The sequence below is a fragment of the Hypanus sabinus genome, chromosome 23 (assembly GCF_030144855.1).
Source record: "Hypanus sabinus isolate sHypSab1 chromosome 23, sHypSab1.hap1, whole genome shotgun sequence".
Taxonomy (NCBI): Eukaryota; Metazoa; Chordata; class Chondrichthyes; order Myliobatiformes; family Dasyatidae; genus Hypanus; species Hypanus sabinus.
In genome coordinates this window covers 58,273,345-58,293,428 of record NC_082728.1, presented here as the reverse complement: position 1 = coordinate 58,293,428, position 20,084 = coordinate 58,273,345, and the positions used below count along the sequence as shown (strand labels likewise).

The 20,084-nt window shown below is 45.3% G+C and overlaps 1 protein-coding gene across 1 annotated transcript in view; it reads right to left on the bottom strand.

The window, feature by feature from the left end:
• Positions 1 to 20,084, bottom strand: part of LOC132380273 (unconventional myosin-XV-like) — a 909,717-nt gene that overhangs the window by 273,782 nt on the left and 615,851 nt on the right. Inside the window, exons 22-23 of the mRNA XM_059949029.1 lie at positions 19,549 to 19,697; positions 18,417 to 18,429 (exon numbers count right to left, since the gene is read on the bottom strand). Coding sequence (XP_059805012.1) covers positions 18,417 to 18,429; positions 19,549 to 19,697 — 162 coding nt within the window. The remainder of the gene's footprint in view (positions 1 to 18,416; positions 18,430 to 19,548; positions 19,698 to 20,084) is intronic.

Genomic DNA, 20,084 nt, shown 5'->3' with positions numbered 1-20,084 from the left:
CCACTGTAACCCAGTAACACCACACCCTGGTATCCTCTTCACAACCACGGTAACCCAGTAACACCACACCCTGGTATCCAGTTTACAACCACTGTAACCCAAAACACCACACCCTGATATCCAGTTTACAACCACTGTAACCCAGTAACACCACACCCTGGTATCCAGTTTACAACCATTGTAACCCAGTAACACCACACCCTGGTATCCAGTTTACAACCACTGTAACCCAGTAACACCACACCCTAGTATCCAGTTTACAACCACTGTAACCCAGTAACACCACACCCTGATATCCAGTTTACAACCATTGTAACCCAGTATCACCACACCCTGGTATCCAGTTTACAACCACTGTAACCCAGTAACACCACACCCTGGTATCCAGTTTACAACCACTGTAACCCAGTAACACCACAGCCTGGTATCCAGTTTACAACCACTGTAACCCAGTAACACCACACCCTGGTATCCAGTTTACAACCACTGTAACTCAGTAACACCACACCCTGGTATCCTCTTCACAACCACTGTAACCCAGTAACACCACACCCTGATATCCAGTTTACAACCATTGTAACCCAGTATCACCACACCCTGGTATCCAGTTTACAACCACTGTAACCCAGTAACACCACACCCTGGTATCCAGTTTACAACCACTGTAACCCAGTAACACCACAGCCTGGTATCCAGTTTACAACCACTGTAACCCAGTAACACCACACCCTGGTATCCAGTTTACAACCACTGTAACCCAGTAACACCACACCCTGGTATCCTCTTCACAACCACTGTAACCCAGTAACACCACACCCTGGTATCCTCTTCACAACCATTGTAACCCAGTAACACCACTCCCTGGTGTCCAGTTTACAACCATTGTAACCCAGTAACACCACACCCTTGTATCCAGTTTACAACCACTGTAACCCAGTAACACCACATCCTGGTATCCAGTTTACAACCATTGTAACCCAGTAACACCACACCCTGGTATCCAGTTTACAACCACTGTAACCCAGTAAAACCACACCCTGGTATCCAGTTTACAACCACTGTAACCCAGTAACACCACAATCTGGTATCCAGTTTACAACCACTGTAACCCAGTAACACCACACCCTGGTATCCAGTTTACAACCACTGTAACCCAGTAACACCACACTCTGGTATCCAGTTTACAACCACTGTAACCCAGTAACACCACACCCTGGTATCCTCTTCACAACCATTGTAACCCAGTAACACCACACCCTGGTATCCAGTTTACAACCACTGTAACCCAGTAACACCACACCCTGGTATCCAGTTTACAACCATTGTAACCCAGTAACACCACACCCTGGTATCCAGTTTACAACCACTGTAACCCAGTAACACCACACCCTGGTATCCAGTTTACAACCATTGTAACCCAGTAACACCACACCCTGGTATCCCGTTTACAACCACTGTAACCCAGTAACACCACACCCTGGTATCCAGTTTACAACCACTGTAACCCAGTAACACCACACCCTGGTATCCAGTTTACAACCACTGTAACCCAGTAACACCACACCCTGGTATCCAGTTTACAACCACTGTAACCCAGTAACACCACACGCTGGTATCCCGTTTACAACCATTGTAACCCAGTAACACCACACCCAGGTATCCAGTTCACAACCATTGTAACCCAGTAACACCACACCCTGGTATCCCGTTTACAACCATTGTAACCCAGTAACACCACACCCTGGTATCCAGTTTACAACCACTGTAACCCAGTAAAACCACACCCTGGTATCCAGTTTACAACCACTGTAACCCAGTAACACCACACCCTGGTGTCCAGTTTACAAACACTGTAACCCAGTAACACCACACCCTGGTATCCAGTTTACAACCATTGTAACCCAGTAACACCACACCCTGGTGTCCAGTTTACAAACACTGTAACCCAGTAACACCACACCCTGGTATCCAGTTTACAACCATTGTAACCCAGTAACACCACACCCTGGTATCCAGTTTACAACCATTGTAACCCAGTAACACCACACCCTGGTATCCTCTTCACAACCACTGTAACCCAGTAACACCACACCCTGGTATCCAGTTTACAACCACTGTAACCCAGTAACACCACACCCTGGTATCCTCTTCACAACCACTGTAACCCAGTAACACCACACCCTGGTATCCAGTTTACAACCACTGTAACCCAGTAACACCACACCCTGGTATCCAGTTTACAACCACTGTAACCCAGTAACACCACACCCTGGTATCCAGTTTACAACCACTGTAACCCAGTAACACCACACCCTGGTATCCAGTTTACAACCACTGTAACCCAGTAACACCACACCCTGGTATCCAGTTTACAACCACTGTAACCCAGTAACACCACACGCTGGTATCCCGTTTACAACCATTGTAACCCAGTAACACCACACCCAGGTATCCAGTTCACAACCATTGTAACCCAGTAACACCACACCCTGGTATCCCGTTTACAACCATTGTAACCCAGTAACACCACACCCTGGTATCCAGTTTACAACCACTGTAACCCAGTAAAACCACACCCTGGTATCCAGTTTACAACCACTGTAACCCAGTAACACCACACCCTGGTGTCCAGTTTACAAACACTGTAACCCAGTAACACCACACCCTGGTATCCAGTTTACAACCATTGTAACCCAGTAACACCACACCCTGGTGTCCAGTTTACAAACACTGTAACCCAGTAACACCACACCCTGGTATCCAGTTTACAACCATTGTAACCCAGTAACACCACACCCTGGTATCCAGTTTACAACCATTGTAACCCAGTAACACCACACCCTGGTATCCAGTTTACAACCATTGTAACCCAGTAACACCACACCCTGGTATCCCGTTTACAACCACTGTAACCCAGTAACACCACACCCTGGTATCCAGTTTACAACCACTGTAACCCAGTAACACCACACCCTGGTATCCAGTTTACAACCACTGTAACCCAGTAACACCACACCCTGGTATCCAGTTTACAACCACTGTAACCCAGTAACACCACACGCTGGTATCCCGTTTACAACCATTGTAACCCAGTAACACCACACCCAGGTATCCAGTTCACAACCATTGTAACCCAGTAACACCACACCCTGGTATCCCGTTTACAACCATTGTAACCCAGTAACACCACACCCTGGTATCCAGTTTACAACCACTGTAACCCAGTAAAACCACACCCTGGTATCCAGTTTACAACCACTGTAACCCAGTAACACCACACCCTGGTGTCCAGTTTACAAACACTGTAACCCAGTAACACCACACCCTGGTATCCAGTTTACAACCATTGTAACCCAGTAACACCACACCCTGGTGTCCAGTTTACAAACACTGTAACCCAGTAACACCACACCCTGGTATCCAGTTTACAACCATTGTAACCCAGTAACACCACACCCTGGTATCCAGTTTACAACCATTGTAACCCAGTAACACCACACCCTGGTATCCTCTTCACAACCACTGTAACCCAGTAACACCACACCCTGGTATCCAGTTTACAACCACTGTAACCCAGTAACACCACACCCTGGTATCCTCTTCACAACCACTGTAACCCAGTAACACCACACCCTGGTATCCAGTTTACAACCACTGTAACCCAGTAACACCACACCCTGGTATCCAGTTTACAACCACTGTAACCCAGTAACACCACACCCTGGTATCCAGTTTACAACCACTGTAACCCAGTAACACCACACCCTGGTATCCAGTTTACAACCACTGTAACCCAGTAACACCACACCCTGGTATCCAGTTTACAACCACTGTAACCCAGTAACACCACACGCTGGTATCCCGTTTACAACCATTGTAACCCAGTAACACCACACCCAGGTATCCAGTTCACAACCATTGTAACCCAGTAACACCACACCCTGGTATCCCGTTTACAACCATTGTAACCCAGTAACACCACACCCTGGTATCCAGTTTACAACCACTGTAACCCAGTAAAACCACACCCTGGTATCCAGTTTACAACCACTGTAACCCAGTAACACCACACCCTGGTGTCCAGTTTACAAACACTGTAACCCAGTAACACCACACCCTGGTATCCAGTTTACAACCATTGTAACCCAGTAACACCACACCCTGGTGTCCAGTTTACAAACACTGTAACCCAGTAACACCACACCCTGGTATCCAGTTTACAACCATTGTAACCCAGTAACACCACACCCTGGTATCCAGTTTACAACCATTGTAACCCAGTAACACCACACCCTGGTATCCTCTTCACAACCACTGTAACCCAGTAACACCACACCCTGGTATCCAGTTTACAACCACTGTAACCCAGTAACACCACACCCTGGTATCCTCTTCACAACCACTGTAACCCAGTAACACCACACCCTGGTATCCAGTTTACAACCACTGTAACCCAGTAACACCACACCCTGGTATCCAGTTTACAACCACTGTAACCCAGTAACACCACACCCTGGTATCCAGTTTACAACCACTGTAACCCAGTAACACCACACACTGGTATCCAGTTTACAACCACTGTAACCCAGTAACACCACACCCTGGTATCCAGTTTACAACCATTGTAACCCAGTAACACCACACCCTGGTATCCAGTTTACAACCACTGTAACCCAGTAACACCACACCCTGGTATCCAGTTTACAAACACTGTAACCCAGTAACACCAGACACTGGTATCCAGTTTACAACCATTGTAACCCAGTAACACCACATCCTGGTATCCAGTTTACAACCACTGTAACCCAGTAACACCACACCCTGGTATCCTCTTCACTACCACTGTAACCCAGTAACACCACACCCTGGTATCCTCTTCACAACCACTGTAACCCAGTAACACCACACCCTGGTATCCAGTTTACAACCACTGTAACCCAGTAACACCACACCCTGGTATCCAGTTTACAACCACTGTAACCCAGTAACACCACACCCTGGTATCCTCTTCACAACCACTGTAACCCAGTAACACCACACCCAGGTATCCTCTTCACAACCACTGTAACCCAGTAACACCACACCCTGGTATCCAGTTTACAACCACTGTAACCCAGTAACACCACACCCTGGTATCCAGTTTACAACCACTGTAACTCAGTAACACCACAGCCTGGTATCCAGTTTACAACCACTGTAACCCAGTAACACCACACCCTGGTATCCAGTTTACAACCACTGTAACTCAGTAACACCACACCCTGGTATCCTCTTCACAACCACTGTAACCCAGTAACACCACACCCTGGTATCCTCTTCACAACCACAGTAACCCAGTAACACCACACCCTGGTATCCAGTTTACAACCACTGTAACCCAGTAACACCACACCCTGGTATCCAGTTTACAACCATTGTAACCCAGTAACACCACACCCAGGTATCCAGTTTACAACCACTGTAACTCAGTAACACCACACCCTGGTATCCAGTTTACAACCACTGTAACCCAGTAACACCACACCCTGGTATCCTCTTCACAACCACTGTAACCCAGTAACACCACACCCTGGTATCCTCTTCACAACCATTGTAACCCAGTAACACCACACCCTGGTGTCCAGTTTACAACCATTGTAACCCAGTAACACCACACCCTGGTATCCAGTTTACAACCACTGTAACCCATTAACACCACACCCTGGTATCCAGTTTACAACCATTGTAACCCAGTAACACCACACCCTGGTATCCAGTTTACAACCACTGTAACCCATTAACACCACACCCTGGTATCCAGTTTACAACCACTGTAACCCAGTAACACCACACCCTGGTATCCTCTTCACTACCACTGTAACCCAGTAACACCACACCCTGGTATCCTCTTCACAACCACTGTAACCGAGTAACACCACACCCAGGTATCCAGTTTACAACCACTGTAACCCAGTAACACCACACCCTGGTATCCTCTTCACAACCACTGTAAGCCAGTAACACCACACCCTGGTATCCAGTTTACAACCACTGTAACCCAGTAACACCACACCCTGGTATCCTCTTCACAACCACGGTAACCCAGTAACACCACACCCTGGTATCCAGTTTACAACCACTGTAACCCAAAACACCACACCCTGATATCCAGTTTACAACCACTGTAACCCAGTAACACCACACCCTGGTATCCAGTTTACAACCATTGTAACCCAGTAACACCACACCCTGGTATCCAGTTTACAACCACTGTAACTCAGTAACACCACACCCTGGTATCCTCTTCACAACCACTGTAACCCAGTAACACCACACCCTGGTATCCTCTTCACAACCATTGTAACCCAGTAACACCACACCCTGGTGTCCAGTTTACAACCATTGTAACCCAGTAACACCACACCCTGGTATCCAGTTTACAACCACTGTAACCCAGTAACACCACACCCTGGTATCCAGTTTACAACCATTGTAACCCAGTAACACCACACCCTGGTATCCAGTTTACAACCATTGTAACCCAGTAACACCACACCCTGGTATGCAGTTTACAACCACTGTAACCCAGTAACACCACAACCTGGTATCCAGTTTACAACCACTGTAACCCAGTAACACCACACCCTGGTATCCAGTTTACAACCACTGTAACCCAGTAACACCACACTCTGGTATCCAGTTTACAACCACTGTAACCCAGTAACACCACACCCTGGTATCCTCTTCACAACCATTGTAACCCAGTAACACCACACCCTGGTATCCAGTTTACAACCACTGTAACCCAGTAACACCACACCCTGGTATCCAGTTTACAACCATTGTAACCCAGTAACACCACACCCTGGTATCCAGTTTACAACCACTGTAACCCAGTAACACCACACCCTGGTATCCAGTTTACAACCAGTGTAACCCAGTAACACCACACCCTGGTATCCAGTTTACAACCACTGTAACCCAGTAACACCACACCCTGGTATCCAGTTTTCAACCACTGTAACCCAGTAACACCACACCCTGGTATCCAGTTTACAACCACTGTAACCCAGTAACACCACACCCTGGTATCCAGTTTACAACCACTGTAACCCAGTAACACCACACCCTGGTATCCTCTTCACTACCACTGTAACCCAGTAACACCACACCCTGGTATCCTCTTCACAACCACTGTAACCGAGTAACACCACACCCAGGTATCCAGTTTACAACCACTGTAACCCAGTAACACCACACCCTGGTATCCTCTTCACAACCACTGTAAGCCAGTAACACCACACCCTGGTATCCAGTTTACAACCACTGTAACCCAGTAACACCACACCCTGGTATCCTCTTCACAACCACGGTAACCCAGTAACACCACACCCTGGTATCCAGTTTACAACCACTGTAACCCAAAACACCACACCCTGATATCCAGTTTACAACCACTGTAACCCAGTAACACCACACCCTGGTATCCAGTTTACAACCATTGTAACCCAGTAACACCACACCCTGGTATCCAGTTTACAACCACTGTAACCCAGTAACACCACACCCTAGTATCCAGTTTACAACCACTGTAACCCAGTAACACCACACCCTGATATCCAGTTTACAACCATTGTAACCCAGTATCACCACACCCTGGTATCCAGTTTACAACCACTGTAACCCAGTAACACCACACCCTGGTATCCAGTTTACAACCACTGTAACCCAGTAACACCACACCCTGGTATCCAGTTTACAACCACTGTAACTCAGTAACACCACACCCTGGTATCCTCTTCACAACCACTGTAACCCAGTAACACCACACCCTGGTATCCTCTTCACAACCACAGTAACCCAGTAACACCACACCCTGGTATCCAGTTTACAACCACTGTAACCCAGTAACACCACACCCTGGTATCCAGTTTACAACCATTGTAACCCAGTAACACCACACCCAGGTATCCAGTTTACAACCACTGTAACTCAGTAACACCACACCCTGGTATCCAGTTTACAACCACTGTAACCCAGTAACACCACACCCTGGTATCCTCTTCACAACCACTGTAACCCAGTAACACCACACCCTGGTATCCTCTTCACAACCATTGTAACCCAGTAACACCACACCCTGGTGTCCAGTTTACAACCATTGTAACCCAGTAACACCACACCCTGGTATCCAGTTTACAACCACTGTAACCCATTAACACCACACCCTGGTATCCAGTTTACAACCATTGTAACCCAGTAACACCACACCCTGGTATCCAGTTTACAACCACTGTAACCCAGTAAAACCACACCCTGGTATCCAGTTTACAACCACTGTAACCCAGTAACACCACAACCTGGTATCCAGTTTACAACCACTGTAACCCAGTAACACCACACCCTGGTATCCAGTTTACAACCACTGTAACCCAGTAACACCACACTCTGGTATCCAGTTTACAACCACTGTAACCCAGTAACACCACACCCTGGTATCCTCTTCACAACCATTGTAACCCAGTAACACCACACCCTGGTATACAGTTTACAACCACTGTAACCCAGTAACACCACACCCTGGTATCCAGTTTACAACCATTGTAACCCAGTAACACCACACCCTGGTATCCAGTTTACAACCACTGTAACCCAGTAACACCACACCCTGGTATCCAGTTTACAACCATTGTAACCCAGTAACACCACACCCTGGTATCCAGTTTACAACCACTGTAACCCAGTAACACCACACCCTGGTATCCAGTTTACAACCACTGTAACCCAGTAACACCACACCCTGGTATCCAGTTTACAACCACTGTAACCCAGTAACACCACACCCTGGTATCCAGTTTACAACCACTGTAACCCAGTAACACCACACGCTGGTATCCCGTTTACAACCATTGTAACCCAGTAACACCACACCCAGGTATCCAGTTCACAACCATTGTAACCCAGTAACACCACACCCTGGTATCCCGTTTACAACCATTGTAACCCAGTAACATCACACCCTGGTGTCCAGTTTACAAACACTGTAACCCAGTAACACCACACCCTGGTATCCAGTTTACAACCATTGTAACCCAGTAACACCACACCCTGGTATCCAGTTTACAACCATTGTAACCCAGTAACACCACACCCTGGTATCCTTTTCACAACCACTGTAACCCAGTAACACCACACCCTGGTATCCAGTTTACAACCACTGTAACCCAGTAACACCACACCCTGGTATCCTCTTCACAACCACTGTAACCCAGTAACACCACACCCTGGTATCCAGTTTACAACCACTGTAACCCAGTAACACCACACCCTGGTATCCAGTTTACAACCACTGTAACCCAGTAACACCACACCCTGGTATCCAGTTTACAACCACTGTAACCCAGTAACACCACACACTGGTATCCAGTTTACAACCACTGTAACCCAGTAACACCACACCCTGGTATCCAGTTTACAACCATTGTAACCCAGTAACACCACACCCTGGTATCCAGTTTACAACCACTGTAACCCAGTAACACCACACCCTGGTATCCAGTTTACAAACACTGTAACCCAGTAACACCAGACACTGGTATCCAGTTTACAACCATTGTAACCCAGTAACACCACATCCTGGTATCCAGTTTACAACCACTGTAACCCAGTAACACCACACCCTGGTATCCTCTTCACTACCACTGTAACCCAGTAACACCACACCCTGGTATCCTCTTCACAACCACTGTAACCCAGTAACACCACACCCTGGTATCCAGTTTACAACCACTGTAACCCAGTAACACCACACCCTGGTATCCAGTTTACAACCATTGTAACCCAGTAACACCACACCCAGGTATCCAGTTTACAACCACTGTAACTCAGTAACACCACACCCTGTTATCCAGTTTACAACCACTGTAACCCAGTAACACCACACCCTGGTATCCTCTTCACAACCACTGTAACCCAGTAACACCACACCCTGGTATCCTCTTCACAACCATTGTAACCCAGTAACACCACACCCTGGTGTCCAGTTTACAACCATTGTAACCCAGTAACACCACACCCTGGTATCCAGTTTACAACCACTGTAACCCAGTAACACCACACCCTGGTATCCAGTTTACAACCATTGTAACCCAGTAACACCACACCCTGGTATCCAGTTTACAACCATTGTAACCCAGTAACACCACACCCTGGTATGCAGTTTACAACCACTGTAACCCAGTAACACCACAACCTGGTATCCAGTTTACAACCACTGTAACCCAGTAACACCACACCCTGGTATCCAGTTTACAACCACTGTAACCCAGTAACACCACACTCTGGTATCCAGTTTACAACCACTGTAACCCAGTAACACCACACCCTGGTATCCTCTTCACAACCATTGTAACCCAGTAACACCACACCCTGGTATCCAGTTTACAACCACTGTAACCCAGTAACACCACACCCTGGTATCCAGTTTACAACCATTGTAACCCAGTAACACCACACCCTGGTATCCAGTTTACAACCACTGTAACCCAGTAACACCACACCCTGGTATCCAGTTTACAACCAGTGTAACCCAGTAACACCACACCCTGGTATCCAGTTTACAACCACTGTAACCCAGTAACACCACACCCTGGTATCCAGTTTTCAACCACTGTAACCCAGTAACACCACACCCTGGTATCCAGTTTACAACCACTGTAACCCAGTAACACCACACCCTGGTATCCAGTTTACAACCACTGTAACCCAGTAACACCACACCCTGGTATCCCGTTTACAACCATTGTAACCCAGTAACACCACACCCAGGTATCCAGTTCACAACCATTGTAACCCAGTAACACCACAACCTGGTATCCCGTTTACAACCATTGTAACCCAGTAACACCACACCCTGGTATCCAGTTCACAACCATTGTAACCCAGTAACACCACACCCTGGTATCCAGTTTACAACCACTGTAACCCAGTAAAACCACACCCTGGTATCCAGTTTACAACCACTGTAACCCAGTAACACCACACCCTGGTGTCCAGATTACAACCACTGTAACCCAGTAACACCACACCCTGGTATCCAGTTTACAACCATTGTAACCCAGTATCACCATACCCTGGTATCCAGTTTACAACCATTGTAACCCAGTAACACCACACCCTGGTATCCAGTTTACAACCACTGTAACCCAGTGACACCACACCCTGGTATCCAGTTTACAACCACTGTAACCCAGTAACACCACACACTGGTATCCAGTTTACAACCATTGTAACCCAGTGACACCACACCCTGGTATCCAGTTTACAACCACTGTAACCCAGTAACACCACACCCTGGTATCCAGTTTACAACCATTGTAACCCAGTAACACCACACCCTGGTATCCAGTTTACAACCATTGTAACCCAGTAACACCACACCCTGGTATCCAGTTTACAACCACTGTAACCCAGTAACACCACACCCTGGTATCCAGTTTACAACCATTGTAACCCAGTAACACCACACTCCACCAAACTATTTCCAGTAACACCCAACAGCCTGCTGACTTGTCACAACCACTGTTGCCAGTAACACAACACCTCGCTATCTCCTGCACCAACTCTGTTGCCAGTACTACTACACCCTGCTATTCTCTTCACAACTCCTGTTTCCCAGTAACAGCTACTTCCTTCACACACACTGCTATCTCCTTCAGAAGCACAGTGGCCAGTACCACCACAGACCTCATCTCCCTCACAACTGCTGCTGCCTAGTACGACCATGCCCTGCTAATCTCTTCAGAACCAGGGTCGCCCAGTGACACATTTCGTTCACACCCACTGTTCTCAGGCAACACCGCATGTTGCTACCTCTTTCACAACCATTGTTGCCCAGCAACAGCACTCCCTGCCTTCTCCTTCAGCACCACAGGAACCTAGTAACATCATACCCTCCTGTTATCCTCTTCACAACCGCTGTAACCCAGTAACATCATGCACTGTTGCCTGGTAACACCACAGCCTTCCATCTCTCTCACAACCACTGTAACCCAGTAAGACCTGCATGTGATACTGCTTTAAGTTTTTCATTACACCTGTGTTTGCAGGATTTTGTGCAGATGACAGTAAACTCAACTTTGACTTTATCTTCCTCTCCTAAAAGAGAAAAGAAACTTCCATCCTGGTACAAAGACCTCAGCATTGAGGCATTGAAGGGAAGTTAAATTTATGTGAAGGAGAGGGAAATACAGTGATTTTTGGCTGGAACTAAGAAAATTTATTTTAAAAAGCAGGGGATCAATGTATGAAAACAGAATCTTTGAATATTTGTAAGGAAGTTCAATAGAGGCTTGAAAAGCAAAGAGAGCAAAGGTTATTGTAGGTAGAAAAGAATGCGCAATTAAGATTAGAATCAGATCAGTCAGGATCTAAAGAACAGAACAGTTTAAAGGGCAGGGTGACCTACTCATGCTGCTAATTCATAGGTCTGCACGTACAGCAGAATCTAAGCATCAGACTATCTTCGCTGCAGATGATTGGCCCTAGAACAGAGAAGGGAAAATGGGATTAAACAGAGGATTAAGTAGAAGACTTCAGAATGATGAAATTCATTGAGAGGGCAGGAAGAAATCATTTCCAGTTTCATAAGGGGTAATAATCAGAGGAGGCCAATAATCAGAGGACTTTGATTTATGATAATTGGCAAAATAATTGCAGGAGAATAGGGTATAATTTTATTTTCATGCAGTGAGGTATGTTGAAATGGAATGTGCTCCTTAATGTGCTGTAGGAAGCTGGTATTTCAGCACTTTAATAGAGCATTGGATATACATATGAACAGCAGAAACTACCAGGACCATGAGGAAGCAGGCAGCTGGATCTATCTTTACGTCATTTCTAAAAAGCTAACACAAACACAGCTTGAAATACTCTCTGAACAGTCAATGAATTTGAGTTCATCTGACTGATAGATTGATAAAGGTACTTGGGATTGAGAAAGGAATTGTACTTTAGGGATTTATTTCGTATTGGTGGAATCCATAACTCATCTAGGAAGCCAATGATGAAGATCTTTAAAGCTGAGAGCATGTATAAGAGAAGTCGAACAGCAGAGCACATTTAACAAACATCAGGAGTGCAGGAGAGAAGGAAGTAAATGTGTGACTGCCCATGTGGAAGAGGGCTGTGGACAATTGATATGGGAGTGTGCCTCTTATTGAACAACAGCTCTTTGCAAATAGAACCATCACTTTTGTCAGTCTCCCTATCTCCCCACAGTGGAAGCTCACACTGGAAAATCCAGCACCTCCAGACACAGATTTTACCAGTTTCTGCTTAGAAAATTATGGCAAGAATGTGAGGCTGAACTGGCTATATGCTGGCATGAGAAAGGATAATGGTTTTAAGACATTGTATTCCTTCATTTGGCAATGAAATGAAAGTTGAGGGAAGCCTTGTTGCAGCTGTATTGTGAACAAATTTACCTGCTATTAGCTGATTACTCATGAAAATGTAAAGGTTCAACTAAAATTATGCATAGTTTAGTAACTAATTGCATGAAATAACTCAAACATGCTTTCTTTCTGTGATGGAGAAACACAAACATTACCTTGTTATTCTGCTTTTACTGCCCTGAGTGTGTGCACTTCAATGACCCCTCCCCCCATATATTCTTGTAATGGATGATAAACTGAGTTGATGTGCTTGGGTTGGCTTTATGGTGCCTTTCCCACAGAATATTCCATTCCTTTAGTAATGAGGATGTGTACAGTATATGTTGTTTGTATACTGTATTTAAGGAAGACACTTCTGTTAATTCTGTAATATGATTGTAACAACATTGTGAGGTGCATCATATTCTGATTCATGTGTAGTCTTAAGCTGACTTTGTGGATAAGTAAAGATGGGATGCCCTGGTGCCTAATAAACGGAGCTCTTCACTCTGGCCAGGAGTTCACACTGAATAAAGCATAGAGCTGTTATTGTGTAAGTATCTTTTTGTAAATATACATAGTTTTCTTTTTGCTATTTGCACTAATTTTTCTGAGTTTGATTTTTGACACATCTAATAAACACTCTTGCACATAAGTGTTCAACAACTCCAGCTACTTTTGCGTTGGTCATAATCCACATATCTTAACGTCCTTGATATAGAAGAATTTAATGTTTTTATTACTTCACATGTAGACTAACCCTACAGACAAACCCTGAACCTTGCCCTTATAAAGAAATTTATGTAATTTGCACATCGATTGGGCACTGGAATTTCAAAAGGTTGCCTTAAGTGTGATTGCTTAAAATTGCTTTATTCAAACAACTACTGTATATTATTGATTACAATGAGAGGAAAATCTAACTGACCAAAATATGAAATGTAACTAGAAGCAATAATTTTACTTAGCAAGAACAGACACGAGGAAATGACACACCTTTTTATTGTTTGGTTTTATACAACGGATGAAAAATGGATTACACCTGGAAAATGAAAGAACATCAAAACTGTTATTGCGTTACTTTACAGAATCTTCACAAATGTTACTTTACAGAAATATTGCAAGTTCATTAACTGGAAAAGACAAAAATAACTTTACCACATAGAGGCACATGAGCCTGTGGTACTCACTTCCAGAATAAAAAGACTGTGTTACAACCTAAAATTAGATCAGGTTGACAATGCTCACCCTCCTCAATTGCAAAGGTCACATGGATGATTGGGGTTGAATGGCCTCTTTCTCTGCTATATGTTCAATGGATCAGGTGATTATCCAGGCAAAGGTGAAAATTAACACTCTAACCTGGGATGTGTTAAAGGTCCCACACAACCTGACAGAATGAATCCAGTATTCGTCAGGAGTAAGACCTCTCTGTCCATGATGCAGCCTCTGCTTGTGATGACTTTGATTTGATGATTTGATGAATTTGATGACTTTGTGAGTCCGTTGAGTAATGCACATTAAAGACACCCAAATGTTCACCAAAGTGTGAAACAGGTGTGAAAAATCAGCCTTTCTTCTGAGTGGGAGGGGAGAAAAGGAGAGAGGCGAGGACAGGCCGGGTGGGGAGGGTGGAAGAGGGATAGAGCAGTCACAAGTGAGGCTGTAACGAGATATTTTTGGGTCTTGAATTCTGAGACAATGGATGCTGGGGGAGAGGAGGTAGGGATTGAGACTGAGGAAAAGAACATTTTGACAGTTTTGTCCTGGAGACTGAGGACCAGCTTCGTTCTGCAAGAACTAAGTGCCCTGCTAGGATCCAGCGACACCCTGAGACAGCAGAAGGTACAGCAATGGCAATGGGACCAGACAATATCCCTGCTATTTGCTGAAGACTTATGCTCCTGATGAGCTGAACCCCCAGCCAATGCATTTGCAGTGCAGATACCGGCACAGACCCATCGACATGGAAAGTTGCCCAGCAATGTTCTGCTCCGAAGGCAGGAGATAAGGTAATTACTACCCAGTCAGCAGTGGTGTTCGCTCACCAGTCACCTGATACCCAGTTTGTGCTTCATCATGACTGCTGAGCTTCACATCCTAAAGAGCCTTGATCCAAACACAAGCCAAGAGGCTCCGTCTCAGAGGACTATCCCTGACATCAGTGCAGCACTTTGATGGAAACCTAGTCTGCAGAAAGGAAGGTGCTTTTGATTGATGGAGGTCAATCATCCCAGCCCCAGTACTTCACTGTAGGAGTTCCTTAGTGCCTGGCCCAGCCATCTTCAGCTGCATTATCGATTCCTTCCATTGTAAGGTCAGAAGTGGGGATGCTCAGTGATGTTTGCCAAAGGCTCATTACTATTTGTGACGTAGGATGAAGGGCTATTGAGGGGTTGATCAGGTAAAAAATGAAAACATATGACAGGTGTAGCACCTAGGATCAAGGGAGTCTGTTAAGGAATGTAGAGTGCATAAGAGAAAGCTTAAGAACAAAATTAGAAAGGCAAAAAGAAGCCATGAAATATTGTTAGCAGGCAAGATTGAGGAAAACCCAAGATATTCTATATCAGGAAAAGGGAGAAGAGAAGGTCACTTTAGAGACCAAAGGGGTAATTATGTGTGAAGCCAGGGATGTGGGCAAGTCTTAAATGAATACTTTTGTATTCACCAAGGAGATGGATTGGGAAATTCATGAAGGGGTAAGCTGATAGGCTGGAGCTGGTTAGTTTAAGCCATATAACACATAAAGGTTGATGTGATGTCCAGCCAGTGCAGAGTACACCTGTGGCTATTCCCCATAATAGTAAGTATGCAACCACTGGGTCTCTGGCACTGAGTCTGGTGCTGTGACTCAGAAGGGGACTGCAGTGTTGACAGGAGATTCCTTAGTCAGAGGAACAGAGACAAGGTTCTGTGAGCACGATAAAGACACGCAGATGGTACGTTGCCTCCCTGTGCCAGGGTCAGGGATGTCTCAGATCGGGTACATGGCATTCTCAAGGGCAAGGGTGAGCAGCAGGAGTATTGGCACCAATGATAGGCAGACAAGGTGAGGAGGTCCTGAAGAGAGATTTTAGGGAGCTGGGTAGGAAGCTGTGAAACAGAATCTCCAGGGTAGTAATCTCTGGATTGCTGGGAATCCAGAAGATTACTTTTTTAAGAAGATTAAGAAGATTATAGCTGGGAGCTTAATGTCCAAGGGTACACACTATATCGAAAGGACGGGCAGGAAGGCAGAGGGTGGTGTTGATCTGTTGGTAAAAAATGAAATCAAACATTAGAAAGAGGTGACATAGGATCAGAAGGTATTGAATCATTGTGGATAGAGCTAAGGAACTGCAAGGGTAAAAAGACCCTGATGAGAGTTATGTACAGACCCCCAAAAAGTAGTAAGGAGGTGGTCTACAAATTACAACGGGAGATAGAAAATGCATGCCAAAAGGGCAATGTTACTGCAGTCATGTGGGACTTCAATATGCAGGTAGATCAGGAAAATCAGGCTGGTGCTGGATTTCAAGAGGGGGAGTCTCTAGAGTACTTACGAGGTGGCTTTTCAGAGCAGCTCGTGGTTGAGCCCGTTAGGAGATAAGCTATTCTGATTTGGGTGTTGTGAAATGAACAGAAATTGATTAGAAAGCTTTAAGGTCAAAGCCAGCATAAAAGCCAAAGAGAGGGTATATAATAGAGTGGTAGGTTAAAGGATTGGGAAGCTTTTAAAAACCAACAGAAGGCAATGAAAAAGGTCATTAAGAGGTAAAGATGGAATACGAAAGTAAGCTAGCCAATAATATTAAAGAGGATACCAAAGGTTTCTTTAGATACAAAAGTGTAACAGAGAGGCGAGATTAGTTAGTGGACCAATGACGAGAGAACTGAAGAAGCATTTTACATCAGTCTTCACTGTGGAGGACACGAGCAATATGGTGGAAGTTCCAGGTGTCAGGGGTCATGAAGTGTGTGAAGTTACCATAACTAGAGGAGAAGGTTCTTGGGAAAGTCTGTGGTGTGGAAGGCAAGTGCAATGTTAGCATTAATTTCAAGAGGACTAGTATATAAAAGCTAGTATGTAATGTTGAGACTTTATAAAATACTGGTGACATCTTACTTGGAGTATTGTGAGCTGTTTTGGGCCCCCTATCTTTCAAAGAATGTACTGAAACTGGACAGGGTTCAAAGCAGGTTCACGAAAATGATTCCATGATTGAATGACTCGTCATATAAGAGTGCTTGATGGCTCTGGGCCTGTATTCACTGGAATTCAGAAGAATGAAAGGTGACCTCATTGAAACCTATCGAATGGTGAAAGGCCTTGAGTGGATGTGGAGAGGATGTTTTGTGTGGTGGGGGAGGGGTCTAAGACCAGAGCACACAGTCTCTGTCCTTTTAGAATGGAGATGAGGAGGAACTTCTTTAGCCAGAGAATGATGAATCTGTAGAATTCTTTGCCACAGGCAACTTTTGAGGCCATGTCTTTATGTACGTACATGTATTTAAGGCAGAGTTTGATAGGTTCTTGATTTGTCAAGGCATGAAAGGATATGGGGTGAAGGTAGGAGACTGGTGCTGAGAGGAAAATTGGATCAGTCATGATGAAATGGCAGAGCAGAGTCAATGGGCCAAAAGGTCTAATTCTGCTCCTGTACCTTATGGTCTTACAAAATACCGTGGGGTCCATGAGGTATATCTGCAGGTAGATAGGGTGGCAAAGAAGGAATATGCTTTGGTTGAGGTATAGATTATATGAGCTGGGATATCAAAGATGGGAGGCCCCATCCACTATCCCGAGCATTCACTGTCACCATAACTGGCAAACCATGACTGCGATGTTTATTGTCTACAAAATGCAGTTACCTGCCTAACCCACTCCAAAACCCACAACCTCTGCTGGAAGGTACTAGAACAACCACCACCTGCAGGTTCCCCCTCCAGTCTACACACCATCCTGGCTAGGAATTGGCACATCCCTTCACTGACACTGTGTGTGAATTCAGGAGCACTCACCAGGAAGCCTGATCTGTGTGAAGAAGACAACTCATCATCATGTTTTCATGAGCATTGGCAATAAGTACAGGACTGGAAGTGACACCAAGATTCTACCAAGTGGAGAAAAAGGATTGAAACGAGAGTGGATTGTGATTGGTCATTAGATTTGCTTAACATTTGAAATGTTGCAATAATGATCACAGTTCCTCTGGGTGCTCCGTTTGTGGAGGTGTGGTGGCAGTGTAGAACTCCAGCTTTCTGGGTAATGTTGTTGATGGTGTGGCAGGGCAGAGAACTGAATGTGACCACAGATCTCACTGAAGTTCATGAGCACAACTGGAAACCTCTCTGAAAATTTAACTGGAACGTTAAATTGCAAAATAGGGATAAGAGGCATCAATTTGGTGAAAGGAACAATACATCAGTCGGGACACACAACAAGCTCCTAATAGAATGACAGGACACCTAGTTTCACCGTAATGTGCACGCCCAGTGGCCAGGCTGTCCTCTCCATGCAATGGAACACTAGCACCCTCTACTGGAGGCACCATCTGCAGCTTGATGGCCACAACACAATAATGTCGCATAGAAACGAAAAACTGCAGATTCTGGAAATCCAAGCAACACACACAAAGCACTAGAGGAACTCAGAAGGCCAGGCAGCATCTACAGAAAAGAGTACGGTCAATATTTCGGGCCAAGACCCTTCAGGAGGACTGGAGAAAAAAAGATGAGGCGTAGAGTTAAAAGATGAGGGGAGGGGAGGGAGAAACACACGGTGATAGGTGAAACCAGGAAGGGGAGGGGTGAAATAAAGAGCTGGGAAGTTGATTGGTGAAAGAGATGCAGGACTGGAGAAGGGGGAGTCTGATAGGAGAGAACAGAAGGCTATGGAGGAAAGAAAATAGGGAGAGGTACACCAGAGGGTGGCGATGGGCAAGCAAGGAGATAAGGTGAGAGAGGGAACAGGGAATAGTGAGGTCACACTCAGGTTGGAGGAACAACATTTTATATTCTGTCTAGGTAGCCTCCAACCTGATGGCATGAACATTGATTTCTCAGCTTCCGGTAATGCCCCTCCTCCCCTCACCATTCCCAGGGAGGCTCTCAATGCAAATAGATACCTGCTATAATGTGAACAGTTACCTACCTCCTCAGTTTTGTGATCAGTTCCAACAGGCTGTTCTGAAATTTGGCAGCCACAGTTGGTGCCTGGTTTCGGTGACCTCGACCCCTGCACCTAATTCTCTTCTGCAGATGAAAACTCTCCTGCGCCATCTTGAACAAGTCAGAGACCATCTGGAGTAAGAGGTTGAGACAGGTCAGAATCCATCACTGTCACTAGTTGTCCCACTGGTGCAGTACACTGTGAAAAGTTCACTTTAAAGGTTGAAGATATAACTTGGTGGATAAACTAGGCGACAATATGGCAAACAATGTTTTTCAGAGCACAAGCAAAATATTTTCCATTAAATAGAGAAACTAACAAGGGAATAATTGAGGTTAATGAAAGGTTACGAACATGGATTGCTGAGGAGTGCGGGATAACAGAGAATATCGAGGTCCGGATAGGAATACCCTGAGTAGTGATATTGAGGCTTCAGCAAAGAGAGGCTTTATCCAGAGAAGAAAAAGAATAGAAAAACTCAAGTTTTTTTCCTTCCCTGCTTTAGATTTGCTCAGCTA